General features: G+C 39.9%; 1 protein-coding gene across 1 annotated transcript in view; it reads right to left on the reverse strand.

The window, feature by feature from the left end:
- Positions 1–3,462: 3,462 nt before the first annotated feature.
- Positions 3,463–21,773, reverse strand: part of tmcc3 (transmembrane and coiled-coil domain family 3) — a 32,499-nt gene continuing 14,188 nt past the window's right edge. Inside the window, exons 2-5 of the mRNA XM_017696942.2 lie at positions 10,384–10,866; positions 7,659–8,119; positions 6,515–6,650; positions 3,463–5,381 (exon numbers count right to left, since the gene is read on the reverse strand). Of these exons, the coding sequence (XP_017552431.1) occupies positions 5,079–5,381; positions 6,515–6,650; positions 7,659–8,119; positions 10,384–10,866 (1,383 nt within the window). The 3' untranslated portion in view covers positions 3,463–5,078. The remainder of the gene's footprint in view (positions 5,382–6,514; positions 6,651–7,658; positions 8,120–10,383; positions 10,867–21,773) is intronic.

The following is a 21,773-nucleotide window of genomic DNA, read 5'->3' on the forward strand; positions in this document are numbered from 1 at the left end:
ATGCCCAATAGGACTCCTTCTTCAGCTTGACGGCGTCTCTCACCTGGGGTGTCCACCACCGGGTTCGAGGATTACCGCCCCGACAGGCACCAACTACCTTGTGGCCACAGCTACAGTCAGCCACTTCAACAATGGAGGAGCAGAACATGGCCCATTCTGAGTCAATGTCCCCCACCTCCCCCGATATCTGGTCAAAGTTCTGACGGAGGTGTGAGTTGAAGATCAATCTGACAGGTTCTTCTGCCAGACGTTCCCAGGAAATCCTCACTATACGTTTGGGTTTGCCCGGTCTGACTGGCATCTTCCCCCACCACCTGATCCAACTCACCACCAGGTGGTGATCAGTTGACAGCTCAGCTCCCCTCTTTACCCGAGTGTCCAAAACACATGGCCGCAAGTCCGATGACACGACAACAAAGTCAATCATTGAACTGCGGCCTAGGTTGTCCTGGTGCCATGTGCACATGTTCAAACATGGTGTTCATGATGGACAAACTGTGGTTTGTACAGAAGTCCAAAAACTGAACACCACTCGGCTTCAGATCAGAGAGGCCATTCCTCCCAATCACACCCCTCCAGGTCACACAGTCTTAATCCATAGGGTTTAATATGATGTTGGCCCACCCTTTGCAGCTACAACAGCTTCAGCTCTTCTGGGAAGGCTTTCCACAAGGGTTAGGAGTATGCTTATGGGAATTTTTGACCATTCTTGCAGAAGCACATTTGTGCGGTCAGACACTGATGTTGGACGAGAAGGCCTGGCTCGAAGTCTCCGCTCTAATTCATCCCAAAGGTGTTCTGTCAGGTTGAGGTCAGGACTCAGAGGTGCAGGCCAGTCAAGTTCTTCTACACCAAACTCACTCATCCATGTCTTTATGGACATTGCTTTGTGCACTGGTGTGCAGTCATGTTGGAACAGGAAGGGGCCATCCCCAAACTGTTCCCACAAAGTTTGGAGCATAAAATTGTTCAAAATCTCTTGGTGCTGAAGCATTAAGAGTTCTTTTTACTGGAACTAAGGGGCCAAGCCCAACTCCTGAAAAACACCCCACACCATAATCCCCCCCTCCACCAAACTTTACACTTGGCAAAATCCAGTCAGACAAGTACCGTTCTCCTGGCAACTGCCAAACCCAGACTCATCCATCGGATTGCCAAAGGGAGAAGTGTAATTTATCACTCCAGAGAACACGTCTCCACTGCTCTATAGTCCAGTGGCAGCACTTTACACCACTGCATTCAACGCTTTGCATTGGGCTTGGTGATGTAAGGCTTGGATGCAGCTGCTTGGCCATGGAAGCCCATTCCATGAAGCTCTCTATGCACTGTTCTTGAACTAATCTGAAGGCCACATGAAGTTTGGAGGTCTGTAGCGATCGACTCTGCAGAAAATTGGCGACCTCTGCTCACTATACTATGATATATACACTGCTCAAAAAAATAAAGGGAACACTTAAACAACACAATATAATTCCAAGTAAATCAAACTTCTGTGAAATCAAACTGTCCACTTAGGAAGCAACACAGATTGACAATCAATTTCACATGCTGTTGTGCAAATGGAATAGACAACAGGTGGAAATTATTGGCAATTAGCAAGACACACTCAATAAAGGAGTGGTTCTGCAGGTGGGGACCACAGACCACTTCTCAGTACCTTTCTGCTTTCTAGCTGATGTTTTGGTCACTTTTGAATGTTGGTGGTGCTTGCACACTCGTGGTAGCATGAGACGGACTCTACAACCCACACAAGTGGCTCAGGTAGTGCAGCTCATCCAGGATGGCACATCAGTGCGAGCTGTGGCAAGGTTGGCTGTGTCTGTCAGCGTAGTGTCCAGAGGCTGGAGGCGCTACTAGGAGACAGGCCAGTACACCAGGAGACATGGAGGAGGCCGTAAGAGGGCAACAACCCAGCAGCAGGACCGCTACCTCCGCCTTTGTGCAAGGAGGAACAGGAGGAGCACTGCCAGAGCCCTGCAAAATGACCTCCAGCAGGCCACAAATGTGCATGTGTCTGCACAAACGGTTAGAAACCGACTCCATGAGGTTGGTATGAGGACCCAACGTCCACAAATGGGGGTTGTGCTCACAGCCCAACACCGTGCAGGACGCTTGCCATTTGCCAGAGAACACCAGGATTGGCAAATTCGCCACTGGCGCCCTGTGCTCTTCACAGATGAAAGCAGGTTCACACTGAGCACATGTGACAAAGTCTGGAGACGCCGTGGAGAGCGATCTGCTGCCTGCAACATCCTTCAGCTTGACCGGTTTGGCAGTGGGTCAGCAATGGTGTGGGGTGGCATTTCTTTGGAGGGCTGCACAGCCCTCCATGTGCTCGCTAGAGGTAGCCTGACTGCCATTAGGTACCGAGATGAGATCCTTAGACCCCTTGTGAGACCATATGCTGGTGCGGTTGGCCCTGGGTTCCTCCTAATGCAGGACAATGCTAGAACTCATGTGGCTGGAGTGTGTCAGCAGTTCCTGCAAGATGAAGGCATTGAAGCTATGGACTGGCCCGCCCGTTCCCCAGACCTGAATCCGATTGAGCACATCTGGGACATCATGTCTCGCTCCATCCACAAACGCCACGTTGCACCACAGACTGTCCAGGAGTTGGCGGATGCTTTAGTCCAGGTCTGGGAAGAGATCCCTCAGGAGACCATCTGCCACCTCATCAGGAGCATGCCCAGGCATTGTAGGGAGGTCATACAGGCATGTGGAGGCCACACACAACACTGAGCCTCATTTTGACTTGTTTTAAGGACATTACATCAAAGTTGGATCAGCCTGTCGTGTGTTTTTCCACTTTAATTTTGTGTGTGACTCCAAATCCAGGCCTCCATTGGTTAATAAATTTGATTTCCATTGATGATTTTTGTGTGATTTTGTTGTCAGCACATTCAATTTTGTACAGAACAAAGTATTCAATGAGAATATTTCATTCATTCAGATCTAGGATGTGTTATTTGAGTGTTCCCTTTATTTTTTTGAGCAGTGTATATATATGTGTGTGTGTGTGTGTGTGTGTGTGTGTGTGTATATATATATATCCTAGGGGATGAAGAGAAGTAGAAAATAGCCACACAGAATTGAATTATGACTGTTAATGGTACATAAACCCACACAAATGTCATTACACCTCGAGAGAGAAAAAAAAAAAAAAATTTTCTCACAAACAAAACCTCACATAAGTTTTTCTCCAAAATAATTCACTCCAACAATTCCAACCAAGCCAGCCTTCTGAAGTCATAGACCAGCTTGATCTGGTGGGTCAGTTTTGGGTTGCAGGGAGGCATTTATGACCACTGATTTAGTTCCTCGTTACTCAACTGGTCACGCTGTGATGCTTTGCTTCAGGCACAAAATCTGGACCCAGATTATCTATTACCTGTGTGAACATTCAAATCATTCATTTTTTCCTCACTGCTCTCTTTGAAAAAACAACAAACAGACATTCCAAGGTTGGTGGAGGTCACTGTATTTGCATTAGTTCCAACATAGTTTCTGAATAGAGATTTAAAAAGGTACAAAAATAGTTCTTTCAGCCTTCATTTAAAACAGTTCTGAAGTTCATTACATGCTTACTTTACTTCACTTGCTCATTTAGAAAGGCAACCCTACCACAAACTTCTGACAATGACGAAAAGCAAGTTCACTTTTTTCTGCACAGTGAAAATTATTCCAAAGCTGCCCCACACAAAAATGTAATACATTGAAAACATATTACAATATATTCCATTAATGTTTTGGAATATTTTGTCAACATATAACAATATATTTCATTTTCACAACAGTTCACTCCACAAACATTGCTCCGCCTTAAGTGTGCGTTTCGGAGGGCGAGTGTGTGTGCATATGTTAAGCTGTGTGTGCTGAGCTTCACACTACTCCCACTCTTCAGGAAAAGTAGGCCATAATAACACAAACATTTCTGGCATGCCTGAACTCAGACTGTTACAGCCAAATGTTGTGTTTACTCCGCCAATGCACACAAAGCTAAGTATCTATTAGGGAGACTCTGGAGATGCAGGGATGCACCGATATGGAATTTTGGGAGATAATAATAAACAATATTTAACATTTTGTTTTTTGGACGATTTCTCCAAACCATTAAAAAAAAAAAAAGGTTCTTTACAGAACCATATACAACAGGCTTTCCTTATAGATGGAAAGCATTCAGTTCAAATGGTTCTTTGTGTTTACAGGGTTTTATATATAAAAATTGCCTTTACTAAAGAGCCCATGTTTTAAGGGTGTACTGTTATGAGTTTAAAAATAAATAGGACAGTAAAAATAGGGCACTAAATTATCAGTTATAATTCTGGGACTGATAATAATAATTCTATTTTACCATTCATCAGCGAACAAAATACTAGCTGCTGCTACATGGTGCACCCTTAGAAAATAGAACAGTATAGTGAATCAGGTCAAAACAGCTAATACAGTAACACAGATGGACCCATTACAACAGTTATACAGATGGACCTGTTACAATACAGTGACAGAGATGGACCCGTGTCTGCTGGAGTAGAGAAGCAGATCAATACAAAAGCACACAGAAAAGTTTTTTAAAGCCATAATTCAGGGAACAGTTCATTGTAGTGAATCTCTAACTGTAGTGATGAGTCCAGGACAAACTGGAATCCCAATGTGTCAATAATAAAGGTCATTATGGTCTGAACACACAAACAAACACACACAAAAGAGTTCCTTTAAAGCCAAAATTCACAGCACAGTTCCTCATTGCAAATGCCCGACTGTAGCGAAGAGTCCAGGAAGGAACTATAATTCCAGTGTCAGTATTACACTGAAAAAAATACATGCACTGAATTTACTTGATTTTAATGTGTACATAACTTATACATGAATAATATATATTACGCCAGGAGTAAATTGAAGGACTAAAACTATGCAGACGTAATATATTTTATTCATGTGGAACTGATCAATTAAGTCAGTTCAATTTTTTCAGTGTACTTGAACTTTTTCAGCGTACGATTACACACACACACAGACACACACACACACACACACACACACACACACACACACACAGACATATACAGGCTATAAGTTCCTCAGCTGGGCAGGAACATTCTCTCCGCTGCACACTGTACGTGCTCCCAGTGGCTCCAGCCCAGCGCGAGCACACACACACACACAAAGGTCCCGAGCACATGCAGCCGGCTCCGTAGCAATGGTGCCGTGAACTTGGCTGCCGTGGAGACGCACACCAGGATTACCGTGGCAATGGCCAGCATGATGTTGATGCACTTTCCTAGCAGCACTTTGGCATCGGCGCTCTCCAGCTGCACTAACTGCTGCTGCTGCTGTTGCAACTCCAGCTTAGTGATCCGCGTCTGACACACCTCCAGCGCCTCCTACAGGACAGAAGAACACAGAGGTCAAAAAAGGGCACAAGGACTTAACTAAATACGAATAAAAAATGTTATATTGCTATGACTACTGCTGATTATCTAAACTACCAGTCAAAAGTCTAGACACATGTACTCACAGAACAGGTCTACCGCATTTTATTGGGACTCTGAATTTCTAAAAAGTACATATGTTTTTGGACATTATTATTCATCACTTTCTATTTATTATTTTCAACATTTTAAAATAATTGTGAGGAGGTCAAAACATAAAGAATGATTCCATTCAGAAATATTGTTCAAAGCAGGGCTATTTAGACCCTACCCTCCTTCATTACAACACAACTGACTGGTTGAAGTGCATTAATGAGGATGGGCCGGAGGTTAGGGAACCAGCTTTATGACCGTAACGGTGCCGGTTTGATCCCCTGAGCCGACAGTACGTGACTAAGGTGCCCTTGAGCAATGCACCTAACCCCCAACTGGTCCTGGGCCACAGACAGGGCTGCCCACTACTCCGGGCAAGTGAGCTCACTGCGCCCTAGCGTGTGTGTTCACTAGTGTGTATGTGATGTTTCACAATGCACAGGTGAAATATCCCTGTTGTGGGACTAATAAGGCTCACTTAACTTAATGATTCTGCTTCCAAAACTATTCTCAAATTCTCAAAACTGAAAAATCTGGTTCCAAAATATGTATTTTTAAAACTAAATATCATGAAACATATCATTTAGCTTGAAAACATATTTCTTGCTATATTGTCCACCCCCTAATTCTGTGTCACATTTAGGCAAAAATACAAAATTCATCCCTGTAATGTGAACACAGTTTTATTAAGCAGTGAGGCGCACATCTCAACTGAAATAGTACAAGCTGGAACATCTGCATGGCTTAAAACATGTTTCCCAACTAATGCCTCACAACATCAGAAGAATGTTATTGTAGTACTGACCTATTTGTACTCCTGACATACAGACACACACACACACCCTAAAACCCAATTAGGTTTCTTAAGTTATTATGTTGGAATGTTTAAACATTTAGACACAACGTTATTTTTGTGTGTGTGTGTGTGTGTGTGTGTGTGTGTGTGTGTGTGTGTGTGTGTGTGTGTGTGTGTGTGTGTGTGTTGTGTGTACCTGTATGTCGCGGGCTCGTTCGTAGGCCTGGTAGGCTACTTTCTCCTCAATGCTGGCCAGCTCCTGCTTCAGGTTGGCCGTCTCATTCTGATGCAGCTCGGTCAAATCGTTCAGCTGATCCTCCAGCCGTTCGCATCTGCCAAAGACAAGCACACACAGTGGGTATGTGTTTGTGAGTTTCTGCATTGATCCTCCTGTAAAGCCTGTATATTGAATGTTCTTTAATTTACAGTCATATGCAAAGTTTGAACATCCCTGATTTAAGACAAAATAAGTAAACAGGGAACACAAATAATAGTTTTTGTTCTGCAAATGTTTATTTGAGTATAACACATTGTTTACTGAGTTAAACACATTATTCGCTGAGTTTAACACATTAGAAAATTGTAAATAAACAGTAATTGTCCATTAATATGTGAAGAAGTGTGTTCTCTGTAGAGAATGTATTAACTTACCTTCACTTAGAAAACCAGCAAAAAAGAGGTATTTTATCAGATTGCCCAAATTTTTGCATACAATTGTATAATTATGTATAATTAAATCACAGATGGTAAAAGCAATTATAAACAGAATGACAATTTAATTTCCAAACATTTCTAGCAGACATGGTTTGTCCCCTGTATGTAGAGAGAAAAATTGGTTAATTCTAGGACTGGGATCACCGTCAGTATCAGTATTTTTCATGCTTTATCACATCTGAACCTTTCAATTTCACAGACATTTTGGAGCATGGATGCAATGTCCCTTTAAATAGTTGTCTGTATCTGTGAATTTCTGTTCATGTTTCTAGCTCACAGTAAGTTATACTATGCTCTAAATCACATCAACAAGTCTGCATAACTTTAATAAATAACTTTTGCTCAAACATTACTGAGTTCTTGCATTTGTCAATTACATTAGCCTTGTAAATCCATTTCTAAACAAAAGAAACAACATTTAACCATGCCTTGCCTGATTGACTACATCTTGTGTAAGTAGATTTTTATTTATTTATTTTTTGCCCAAACTATTTCTTTCAAGACCTACTTTTGAAATGTAACAGGAGGGTCTGCATTATTAATGAAAATCAGGTATACTCAAACTTTTGATTAGTGGTGTATGTATAGGGATATAATTTCTGTTGTACATGTGTATGTATGTTTACCTGTATCTCTCCTCCTGAAGCATCTGTGAGATAAAGCCATAGTTGCGCTTTATTTGGCTCCGTAGGTTCTCTATGTCCTCTGCCAGGTGAGTCTGCGCCTCCCTCACCTCACGCACCTCCTCCAGGGCCTCGGCCAGCCTGCTGGAGCTTTCCCCTGGCACCGCCTCAATGTGGGTGGCACCCAGAGCCGAGTTGTGTCCATTGCTCTCCACAGACACAGACGTGCCTGTGGAGCACTCGTCATCGCTAGGGTATTTGGGTTTGCTGGTCAGCGTAGCACTGCCACTCAGCACCCGTCCTGCCCCCTCTGCCTGCAGCCCACCCCCTGTCTCCATGGTGCTCTTCAGGTGGGCAATGTTGTCAGCACTGCCAAACTTGTTGCGGATGAGGTTGGCGAAGCCACGGGACTTGTTGAAAAAAAAAGGCGGTGAGAGAGAAACCCCCGGGCCGATGGTCTTCACCTGTAATAGCGGCAAGACCAAATAATTACAGGGTGTCTATAGGTTTATACCAATTAACCATATCAAACCTAACGTCTTGCCGGCAGTATGTTCAGAGTCCTTGTGTCTTTTTTTTTTTATTAAAATGTAGTTTGTGAGTGTGCAGCATGTCAGTGTTGGTCAGTAAACTGGATCAGAATGTGGAATTGGAGCTTTCTGCCATACCATATTTCCTATCTCTGTATAAAAGCAGCTCAAAGCTGTGTTCATTGTTGGATGTAGTAGAATAGCCTGAGCGTGAGCAGACATTCAGAACACAATTCATACCGCTATAGAAGTGCTTATTACTGATTTACTTCATCAGAGTAGCAGTAAACAGAGACAGAATAGTGAGGTGTATTCATATTCAAGTGTTTGCCTGATCAAAAGGCAGCTTTAAAATCTCAAATATGCCATGCAGAATATATTAATTTATTCACACATTAATATGTTAGTAAGTGTGTTATTCTTTATGTAATATCTTTATGTCTTTTAAGTTGTATTTAAACAGATTTGTTGAAAATCTAACATGGCTATACACTTTGAGACTTCACAATACACGCACAGAGTTACTGGTTTTGCTGTCCTCTAACCCCTCATCAGTGGTCAGCTTCTGACCACAGGACCACTATCAGCTGTATATTTTTGGTTGGCGACTATTCTGAATTAGTTAAATACTGACAATATTTTTATGCAGTCTTAACAACAGAATTTATGCTCATTTCAACCACAAACTTGGTATCTGCCAATCAGCCTGTGTTAACATTAGCATATTCCACTTACACACAATGTGAGTAAAGCTAAAGAGAAAAGGTTTCCACTGTAGGTAACACAGTCGAGTGAGCAAATACTGGCAATCATTTTGCTTGTATAATCACCACTTCTATGGAGTTATACAGGCATCACTGATTTTTCATTTCTGAGTGTAATAAATTGTGCACAAGTACATCTGAGACAGTACATCCACTGGAGTTACCCTGTTACAAATTTAATGAAAGTGTAACAATTTCAATACAGTACTGAAAAATCATATTTGAAACAGTGTATTGAAATTTAACATTAAAACATTAACATATTTTCCATACAAATTGGTAGAATCAAGGCAGTTTTAATTAGGTGAACTGCACAAGTATTCGAGTACTTGGTTAACTGTTCAAGGTGGCGGTATCTGAATACTGAAATGCCTATTCGGGTTCTCGTTCCCTTTCAGCACAGGAACTATACAAATTAGCAATGATATGCGGCTTTCTCAACAGGCCTGTAAAACAATACAGTTTCATGTTTAGAAATAAGCATGCTTACTATGTTACACTTTGCTGATCTGAGAGACGACTGTTGGAACGTCAGTGCAATATTACGGTCAAGGCTGAGAAGGCAAATTTAACATGGCTTTATTGTTAACTAGACTGGTTGATGTTAGCCATGTCTGTCTATATTTTTCTGACAAACTAACATGGTTCTGAAGAAGCAGCTTCCGTTCCTCTTCCAATATGAAAACCTAGCAATTTCCCTCAGCTATTTTTAAATAATAAAACATTTTTCAAATGTATTTCTGTTGCTGCTAAAGATTCTTTCAACCTCTTAACAACAGTGCCATCACCTTAATGAATAAGCCTCCAGCTCTATGTTGACCTAAAAGTGTAATATATCTTGGTCTGTTTTTTTTTTCTTCCCGGCAGTTAACTGATTAAATGTTGTAGGATAATCAAAATTAATCGGAATCCACATCACTGAATCCAAAAATCCCAAACATCAAATTATGTGATATAATGACATAACTCCCCTATTGTGCAGTAAATATTTTTGGTTGATGTCTAAAAACTACAGTAATAAATAAGTACATAACTAACAAAAATTATACATGTCTAAGTTAAGAAAGGATACTCATCAGGGGTGCACAGACTTTTGCATATGACTCTATAAATACAGATACTGCCATTACTGCGTTGATATCATTATTATCATGAGCTTTTCTGCAATATTTTGCCATAACATTATTTTGAAGATGGTCTTATTTACACTCCTAACACTTCTTTTGAAGAACCCACGGATAACTTATTTTCGTTTATAATGCTACTATATTTTGATCTTGCTTCTGTAATCACAGTCTTCTCAGGTCTAGTCTAGCCATAAACTGCTTGTTTTTTCCTGCTTACAATGTCCTTAATGCCATATGTTACTTTATGTTCATAATTACTCAATGCATCTCTGAGTTCCTGAAAAGTGCTGTGACCATCATTCATTACCTTGTCTAGCTGTGGGTGACGTCCACTGCCCCTGACCGCTGCTTCCTTGCACTCTTTCAAGCTGTCCTTGGACGACTCCTTTGCATCTTTGCTATGTGTATGTGTGTGTTTGGTCCCATTTGAGGAGGAAGTGACATCACACTCTTTGATCTTGCGGTGGTACTGCTCGAGTTTGCGCTGCAGCTGAGTGATGGTTTGAGCTGATTTCTGGTTCTTCTTCTCAAACACCTGTTTGATGCGCCCACTCTGCTGCTTGTCGGCGCTGTTGATCAGCTTCAGGTACTCGGCCACGTTCTCGTCTCGCAGGGCCTGCTCAATCCGCAGCTGCTCTGTCACCTTCAGTATCTTCTGCTGCAGCCCTTCCAGTCCCAGGCGCCCGCGACCCGCGTCTCGTACGGACCCCTCCCCATCCAGCTCCAGACACGTCTCTGAGCCGCCCCGCTGCATGGTGCCGGGGACAGCCAGACTGCTCCCGTCAGTTGCCTGGAGAGAGAGAGAGAGAGAGAGAGAGAGAGAGAGAGAGAGTGATAAATCAGCAAAACATATATCCAGTAAGATGCTTTAATGACTATACATGTCAGTAAAGCTATATGAATCTGTGAGAAAGAAAGAAAGAAAGAAAGAAAGAAAGAAAGAAAGAAAGAAAGAAAGAAAGAAAGAAAGAAAAAGAAAGAGAAAAATGGAAATGCAAAGAATGACAGTTTGAAAAAGGAACAAAAAAAGAGCAGGAGAAAAATATAGAGAAAGAGAATATAATCAATACGTTGAAATTGGGACATCAGGATGTAAGAATGTTGCTACTGAATTCAAGATTTTTTCAAGGTTGCTGTTGAATGACTTGTTGATTAAACCTCCCTGAACTCTCAGGTCTGTATGTGGGCCCACGTTTAAGCTCCTCCCTTTCACAACAAAAAAAAAACATGCAGGGCTGGGTTTTACTGCAAGCATCTTAGCACAAAGATTCTTCTTAAATGGTAGAGCGAGCATCACACAGAACACTCCCTCTACCTGTTAAGATGTTAAAGGGAAACTGGACCCTGATTGGATTCATATTAATTACGGAACAATGTTTTAGTAATTCTGCTGAATAATCATTCATAGTAATAATAACTGAATAATAAGTCTAGGTGTTAGGGTTTAATTAACCAATCTGGACAAATGAAGTTAGTGAATGAAATGACAGTTATTCATGGTATACAGTGAGATCAGTTCAGTTTAGAAAATCTGCCAGCCATGTCAGTTGTGAAAGGGACAGATGCTGAAAGAAAAAGAGAGAGAAAGAAAAGTGTCTTAGCTCAGCGTGACACATCACCATGTAATGGCCTCTGCAGTAAAACAACTTTGGACAAAATCGTCTGAATCAGAGTCTAAACGTCTGCTTCTCAAATGGTCTTAACTCAGGACCTACATGTCCATCATTTAAATACTGCAAAAATAAAAACTGAACCATCTCTACTTCTTTTGTAAACATGTTCACTCAGGTCATATAGCAGTGATGCAGTTGTCTCCAGAGTTTGATTTTCCATTTTAATAACTAGAAAAAAACCTTTTGATGAGGTGTCTTGAATGTGGGAGCAATGTTCAAAAACTAAAATTGCTTTGGGTGGATTTTTGCTGGCAGGCTTGTTTGAAATGTTTTTTATAAGTGTTAGCTGATAAATGAAGAAGGAAGAAAGACAGCTACTGTTAAGATGCAAAATATCTCACTGCAGTCATATAAATGCAGTAGCTTTCTTCAGTTCATTACGCTGCTGTCGGATCACAACCTTATATCTACAGAATGACTTTACAGCAGAAGGAAAAAATCTTTATTTGTAATGTAAGTCAATGGAAGCAGACATTTTTCCAAGTCATTCTGGGTCATTTGTTTTGGCCCATTCTTCATGAAACTTGTATACTGGTGCAGATAAACTTAAATATGCACAGGTCATATAATCAGCTGCATCGTCCCTGTCACTGGTAAGTGGAAAATGGGTACATTCTGAGACTGAATGCACGAATACTGAGATTTGAGAGATGACGTTTCAATTCCACCTGTCACACAGCATGCGGCCTCAGCCTTTCACAGCATAAGATTTACAGGGATGTCAAAGGCAGTGTTTGAGAGATTTTTAGTCAGATGTTCAGCAGTTGCAAACAGGGAACACTGATGAAAAAAAAAAAAGCTGACAGAAACCTCTGCTTCCTGCTTCAGTCTTCTCCTTACACAGATGTTTCTCTCAAATCTCAGAGGCATCGCTTCACTCTTTACACCATGACTCCAAGCTGTGCAACATGTCGTGTCCAGCTCTAGCAATTTGACACAGAGTGACCTACTTAATGGTGCACATTTAGCACATAACCAGAGGGTGAGTGTGACTGTGGCTTGAAACATGTTATGAAACCAGAAAACCAAATTGTGTGTCTTTGCACAGAGGGCAGCTGTAACTGAGCGTACGTCAGGATGGAGAACAGGCCCCAGGGTCTGCAGGGAGAGTGTGTAATACAGTAGGTCATAAATTGGTTCTGAGCGCCAGAGCACATCCTGACTGTGCATAAATCCAACACTGCTGTCAAAATACTCATTCAGATGTTCAGGGTATGCTGCTCTATGCTGCCTTTAAAATATATAACAATCAGATGGAGAGAGACAGAGTAACAGATACTTCTATATAGTCTGCTGTTTCAAAGAGCCTGTCTGTGTTTACTGACATCAAAGCTGTCTTCGTTCTTTAAACACACACACACACACACACACACACACACACACACACACACACACACACACACACACACACACACACACACACATTATGTACCCCCCATATCTCTAAATCTATTTCCACATAATTACAAAATGCTAAGTGCCATTTACACTACATGCAAATATCCAAATATCCATGATGATTGGACCAATGACAAAAAATTACTTGGAAAAAAACTGTTAAATTAACTTGCATTGAAAGTAAATATAACACCTCGGACTTGTGACTCTGACCTCTGATTCTAAAAGGTTCACAAACTTTCAAGCACCACTGTGTATTATTGTATATTGCCTTCTGGCTTGTCCACATAATCTTTAGCAAACTGCAGACGACCAGCCATGTCAAATTTTGGAGAGCAGTGGCTTCTCCTTGCAACCCTGCCATGCACACCATTGTTGTTCGTTGTTCTCCCGATGGTGGATTAATGAATGTTAACATTAGCCAATGTGAGAGAGGCCTTCAGTTGCTTAGAAGTTACCCTGGGGTCCTTCGTGACCTTGTCGACTATTGCTCTTGGAGTGATCTTTGTTGGTCGACCACTCCTGGGGAGGGAAACAATGGAATTTCTTCCATTTGTACACAATCTGTCTGACTGTGGATTGGTGGAGTCCACACTCTTTAGAGATGGTTTTGTAACCTTTTCTAGCCTGATGAGCATCAACAACTCTTTCTGAGATCCTCAGAAATCTCCTTTGTTCGGGCCATGATACACTTCCATAAACATGTGTTGTGAAGAGCAGACTTTGATAGATCCCTGTTCTTTAAATAAAACAGGGTGCCCACTCACACCTGACCGCCATCCCATTAATTGAAAACACCTGACTCTAATTTCACCTTCAAATTAACTGCTAATCCTACAGGTTCACAAACTTTTGCCACTCACAAACATGTAATATTGGATCATTTTCCTCAATAAACAAATGACAGAGTATAACATTTTTGTGTCATTTGTTTAACTGGGTTCTCTTTATCTACTTTATGACTTGTGTGAAAATCTCATGATGTTTTAGGTCATATTTATGCAGAAATATAGAAAATTCTAAAGGGTTAAAAAACCTTCAAGAACCACTGTATAAGTATGTATACACATTCATTTGTATTATATAAATTGTTTAAATTGTTGCTGCCAGAATAAAACCTTTTATCTCTAAAATGGTAGAGAAGGTAAAAACATTCAAATAAAGTAAATGTAACAAGATTTTATTTTAATTTGGAGCATTTTTACTGATCTGTTTGTTATGAATATGTGAGAGCAGCTACTATTTTTAAAGGTAAAAAAATTAAAAACATCAAAAGGCAACAGAAGGTTTTGTTCCAACATGCAAGTGCCTATAAGTAAGGATATTATGTCTCATATGTATTACATGTATGTAAGTATATTTGTGTAACAGGAATTTTTCCAAATCTCACTAATCTTAACCTCAGTGACCAAAAAAGGACTGGTTTTGCTCTTTCAGTTTAAAAATTGAAACATGGAGCATTTTGTTCATTGTTCAAAAAATTGTCTTGAAAATGTACAAATACACACACACACACACACACACACACACACACACACACACACACACACACACAGTTGTTCCACTTGTGTTAGTGCTCAGCCACCCCTAAGGCTTTAGCAAAGCTCTTTGTGAAACAGTGCACATTTTATTTGCCTTCACTGGACTCACTGGTATTATCTGTGAATGCAGTGCTGTGAGAGACCTTCAGATTTTTACTCTGAAATCAAGTTTAATAGTTGCCATGGCAGCCAGCAACAAAGCACACCAATCTGAGTACACAGAACAGAGACGCAGCCTTTTGTTAATGGAAAGTGTGTGTGTGTGTGTGTGTGAAGACACCTCTTGGACTCAGAGCAGATGGAGCATCTCGATGTCATCAGGAAAAAGCACACTTTGGCGAAGTAGGTCGCTGTCATCACATATGCAATTACTTTCTATGCCCGCTTTACACACACATACACAGAGCTCTCTCAGGCGAGAGGGAGCAGGCAGGGGAGCAAGTGAGTGTGTGTATGTGTGTGTGAATTAGAAAGAGTGATGGGGAGAGATGCAGAGAAAGGGGAGAAAGGATTGGGAAACAGAGAGAGAGAAAGAGAGAGAGAGAGAATGAGGACATGGGGATAGAGGAATAGCTATCTCATTAGTACTAACACATCACAAGCCTGACTGACATTCACTCTACATGCAAATGCTGTATTTTGCAAGTGCTTACAAGAAGGAAAAAAAGATTTAACTCTCAGGAATCTATAGTTATTACAGGGATGTACAGATATGAGGGAACTCTGGACAGATGCTGATATCAAATCTTGTCCATCTACACTGATAACAGAAACTGGAACTAGAATCACTTGGCACTTGGCATTACAGAGAAATGTGTGCTGACATGCACTGTGATTTTGCTTTATTATTTAAACATAATTACACAGTTGCATCCCTGATGGCACAATTAGCCACAGAATGAATTACATTTACATGTAATTAATCTTCTGTATTGACAGGTTAGGTTCTGTACTTCAGGCTTTTGTCTAGGGACAGTGATATTTGTATCCCTTCAGAACTGATACAACTGATACAAATGGCATCAGACAGATGTTTAGGATCGATGATGTAATTATTGCACTCATAAAGAGCAGAATGTTTAAGTAACGCTGGGCTACTGCATTTCATTTATTTGTCTGCATTTGTAAGCCTAAATAAATAAATGCTGTGATAGTCCTCTGCAATGCTATACAGACAGATGTACTTGCATTTTCGACATTTTATAAATGTTTATGTGTTGATGTTGGCAGATACGTACAGGAATGATAACAGATATTGGCATCAGTGCATAACTCTTTACTTTTTAAAATTTTCAACCAAATCATGACAAAAAATAAAGGAATGGTTTTCTTTCCTCAAAATAAGAATGTCAAATCATGACAAAATATCGCCTCTTCTACATACAAACACAAATATGGTATGAAGACTTCCAGCTGTTACAATGAAATAATTACTATAGAATTACAACATGCTTTTGTGATGGTTGGCAAAAAAGTTCATTTTGATAAACTATAGCTGTCTTTAAAAGAATATTCTCAAGGCTAGTGTGGCAAAAAGTACAGGCTGTAGAACACCTGAGACTGAGAGCAAGTCAGAGGAGGACAACGGAGTTTCTGCACTAATGCTTAGTGCCCATGTGCTAATTTAGAGAGCACGGTGATTCTCCTGAGGGACTGAAGTTCACCCTAATGGGAGCAAAACAGGCACAGACATGGTGTGTGTGTGTGTCTCCCTGTGCATGTATGTATGTGTGGATGAGTGTGTGTGAAAGACCGAGAGAGTGAGGACGAGATTCTAAACTATTATTGCATGACAAGTCAAAAGTTGAATGCTTATTCGGTATTACAACATGCTAAGCAGTTCATCATATCAATTCATCATTTAAACACGCTAAAACTGCATTAGTATCAGCCACAGACACTCCATCCACACATAGCATTTGATATCTATAGGCCACAACTATCAGGACCTGTCAGCTGTTATCTGATTGGCTATTTGCTTGCCTTTGTGTACGCACCTCTATACACCCGTTTAACGCATACCCAAAATGTGTGTGTATATACACTCACTGAACACTTTATTAGAACACTTCCTTCTATCTGCACTCTTGGTCCATTCACAGGTGCAGATCTGTTATTGTGGAAGTTTTCTCTGCATACTTTGCCCCATTTTACCCTGTTCTTCAATGGACAGTACCCCCACAGAGCACATATTATTTGAGTGGTGGAGCCTTCTGAGCACTGCGGTGACACTGATGAAACAAACTCTTGTAAGCAGCTGCATGCTCTGCAGACCACCCTGATGAGTGTTTCTGAGAAAGGGTGTGACGATACTTAGTAAAGGTGTAATCATTTCGAATACAGCGTATCGCCAGTTTCAATCCACTGAATCACCAATACACATCAGTTTATTCTGAGCATCTTTTAAGGCTGCACAATCAATCATGTTTTTAACTTTATTGCCATATGAGCTTCTGCAATGACTGAAGAGATTAAATAACATCAAACAGATCACAAATCAGAACCAGACAGATGCCACTACATTGCCAGCACAAACCATTAGAAGATTCTCTGCCCTGGGACTGAACGCTGCACTCCCACATGGGGCAATGAGCGATAACCACTGAATTACAAAAGACCCTTGTGCACAGGTCAAAAACTCACAAAAACATCCTAAACTACAAGCACAAAAGTAAAAACACATCAAACACGAAAATTGTTCTCATATCTAGTACTGTGTTTTAACTGTGTGAGGTGGTATTGGCTACTGTCATATTTTTAATAACTAAACAAAAGGAAAACAAAAATGACTCACTCTTCTGTGCCTATAATTATATAAAATATACAATATATACAATATACCTGAAATATAAAAATATATATGTTACTGAAGCCTTTATAGAAAAAGGTGTTGAGGTAATGCTGTCTATTTTTCAGCCTTTCAGTGTTCAAAGTTTTAATGTAAGTAGTTGTTAGTATTTCATTTGTTTTTGGTGCTTTTGTAATTTTGTATTTTGCTTTTTGCTTAAAGCAGATTTAGTTAGTTAGCTGTCTGTATATACATCCAAAAATAAGGTGTGAGTGTGCGTTATGTTAATAATAACAGATTGCTTCTCATATTGTGGTTTTGGTATCCAACTAGGGCTGAAAGATTGAATTGTTTTTATATCGAAATTATATCGCAATTGGAAGAGTGCAATTTTCACAAGAGCTGCAACTTCTATTATAGTCTTACAGTTTATTAGCAACAATGTTGATGCAATGCAAGTTTTAAATAGGGAAATTTGACCTAATAACATGGAGCTTGTACACTGCTGTGACATCAGAACCACAAATAACTGGCAGGCTGAGGCACTGTATTACCACTTTAAGTCTCAAGCCAGAAAAAATATATGGTGGTCTTCTCAATTTATACCTCAATTATAAACAATTGCAGTTTAAATCATAATCACAATACTGATCAGAAAAATTGCAATTAGATATTTTGCAAAAATCGTTTGGCCCTATATCCAACAGCTTTATCAAACATCACATTTTATGACATTTATTTATGACAATATTGTATAGCCCTACCATCAACAGTAGAAACAACTGTCAATTATCAAAACTTGGCATCTGAGTGCGGCCTACCAGATTTAAATGGGCAGAGAGACGAGGCTGTGGACAAACCCCTGCTCTTTTTTTTATTGTGCTTGTGATATTTGAGAACTTAATCTATTTACATACATACCAATCTATATAGCATAGAATTAGAGCTCTGTCAAATCAACATGAACACGGAAAGAGAGACAGAGAGAGACAGAGAGAGAGAGAGAGACAGAGAGAGAGAGCGAGAGAGAGAGACAGAGAGAGAGAGACAGAGAGAGAGAGACAGAGAGAGAGAGAGAGAGAGAGAGAGATTAATACATAGCCCATCACGTTTGACCTCACAGGAGCCCACTGGCTGTGTCACACCCACCCCTGTAACTATGTGAACAATCTGAGCTTGCATTGTCACTGCCAGCAGAGAGGAAAGAGAGCGAGTGAATGAATGCAGCATCAGATATCTAATCTTATCTTTATACACAGATTGCATAATACATAATGCAACAGACTGTGGGGAGAAAATCCACCAACAGGTGTACACACATCAATACACATAAATGGATTTAGTCTCACTCCGGTTCCTGTTCCCTCTACACGCACAAATTTGTTGGCAGAGAATCTACTGAAGCTCCATCCAAATTGACCTGGCATAAAGGTTTAGCACTGTTTCTTTAAAGGGCATGCCCTTTAAGAGAAAACCACTGCTGGCCGTTACAGTTTTTCTTTAACAGAAGACATTTAACATTATTTTTTGCTTAATGGAAAGCCAATGCTATATTATTATCTCAGTTAAGCTTCCTCGAAATGGACAGTGACTGCTTTCAGGTTACAAAAAGACTGAAATCTATGTACTAAAGTGGCCAAAGGACTGAAATGAGTCACATTATAGACGCGCAACAAATCTTTTTAACCCCTTCAAAGATTTTTTTTCCATTTATTCCCTTAAACATAAGCTTAGTCTTAAAAAGCTTACAAGTTCTTAGTCTGAAGATTTATTATTCACTAACTGCTATGTTTGGCTCGCTGCAAGATCAATAAAAACATTCCCTCTCACACCAAATGTAATCAATCAGCCAACACATGTTCGGTGTCTGAAGTTTGCTTTTTCAGTATTGTGCTGGAGCTACGAGGCTAATGTAGTGAGCAGGTAATGGAAGCTACTTAATTCTTCAAAATGCTACATTTAAAAAAATTACATATTTCTTTCATAACCTTTTTTATGTGGCACTATTGTTTATTGTTTATTCCAACTGCAAACGTCAATAACTAAATATGATGACAATTATATGTAAAGGTTTGGTCAAATGACTAAAATGACTAAACTAATAAGTAAAATTAGCAAAAAATTGGCATAGTTAAGTTTTTTCCTTGTACAGGAAGAGTCCACATGCTTATTTTTACTTAAGAAATTAAAAAACATTTAATTTGACAAGGGGTGTTTAAACTTTTGCAAATGACTGTATCATTCTACAAATATATAAGTATTACTTTGTATTTTTGCCAGAGCAATAATTTTTTAAAATATTTTTGCCTTATTGCCAATTTCAGTGCAGGATCTACACCCAGTGCTCAAACTGAAATGCATATCCTTACTGTAATAGCAGAACAGCTGGCAATACTACACATTCGTCCTTGGTGAAGCCCACTATCAACAGCCTGTGGTCAGATAGTGCAGCTGTGCTTCCTGATGCTACTGACCCTTAGAGATTCTCCACCACACGGCTTTTTATAATGACTCTCTTAGCTTACTTTCGCATCTGCTACACGTTTATCCTGAGATTCTGTTTTATATTTTATTTTCATCATCATCATCATCATCATCATTATATCTGTCAGTAAAGCACCACCACTACTGAACTAAAACTACAGGGGTATGAAATTAAATCCTAAAAAAATAATAATATGTCAAAATAATAATAAAATAATGTGCTGATATTATTGGTTGTCGAAAGTTTTAGCCCTTTAACATCATTATGACCCACAAAATCTGCATATCAGCTTTGCTCTAATATCGTAAAGCTTTAATATGCACACAGATAGAAACACATGCTTACATTCATTCATCAGACAGACACTGTTATGCAGAGCGACTATCTCTGATGAATGATTCAACGCTGTGCAACAGTACCTGCAGTACAGCAGCAGCATTTTAAGTGTCTGAGGTATTTTCTTCACACATCATCCACTATCTCACACACACACACACACACACACACACACACACACACACACACACACACACACACACACACACACACACACACACACACACAACAGCAGTGGGGGGGTGATATAAGGCCCTGTCTTCAGCCTGTAATGAAAAAACAGGTGCTATACAAGGCAGCAACATTACCCACAGCGCATCTCACCAGATATGATCAGACTAAACCACAAAGGCAAGGGTTACACGGATATCAAATAAACTACAGAACTAGAACAGTGTATGCAAATGAACTTGTCATGCATTCATGGGGTGTGTAAACTCTTTGTACATTTATTTTACATGCAGTACTGTGTAAAAGTTTTAGGCCATCTGAGAACATCATACAGAAAGCTACTTATCAGGGCAACAATCTGTTCCAAAAAACACTAACATTACATAAAATACGAATAAACAACTGTTATTTTATGTGTGAGAGTATTAGTTTACCATTTTTCTAAAAGCTCTTCTCAAGGAAGTCTAGCATTTACTGTTACTACCAATGTCTAGTTGACATTGAGAGAGAGTTCACTAAGAAGTCAGGAATCAAACCCAAGTTCTTCTAACTGTACTCTGCTCATGTAGATATAATTAACTTTTAAAAGTTGTGCCGCATTTTGCTATATTTTTTTTCACTGTGCTTATTCTAATGCTATAGTGTTGTTACTGGCAAAAACAATTTTGTTATTGCCAAAATAAATCATTTTAAACAATTTTCATGGCTCCCTAAGACTTTTGCAGAGCTCTGTACAGTACATGCATATATTTTGAGAAGCCCTTTTTGGCTCTTATAGGATTGGTTTGTATTATGTGTTTATTATTTGTATTGTATAGAGTCTATTTACATAAGCACCAGCTCCTCGTGCATGCAAGTGTACTTGACCAAAAAGGTGATACTGATTCAGAAGCTCTCTATGTGCTTTGAATGCTCTGTGTGTTGCAAAGCCATACAGGGTGTCTGAACGCATCCAAATTAGTTACGGCCAATTCCTACCCACTAGCTAGGTTTCTGGAATCTACCAAGCTCCTAGGGTGAAGCCTAATGTGCTTCCTCCAAGAAGAATAAAATGGCAAACTACCACTAATGTAACATCACAGAAAACTCAAATTCCAAACAATTGCACTTCACATAGACATACAGTGGGGCAAAAAAGTATTTAGTCAGCCACTGATTGTGCAAGTTCTCCTACTTAGAAAGATGAGAGAGCTCTGTAATTGTCATCATAGGTACACTTCAACTATGAGAGACAATATGCGAAAAAAATCCAGGAAATCACATTGTAGGATATTTAAAGAATTTATTTGTAAATTATGCTGGAAA

This window comes from Pygocentrus nattereri, chromosome 1, assembly GCF_015220715.1.
Source record: "Pygocentrus nattereri isolate fPygNat1 chromosome 1, fPygNat1.pri, whole genome shotgun sequence".
NCBI classification, from domain to species: domain Eukaryota; kingdom Metazoa; phylum Chordata; class Actinopteri; order Characiformes; family Serrasalmidae; genus Pygocentrus; species Pygocentrus nattereri.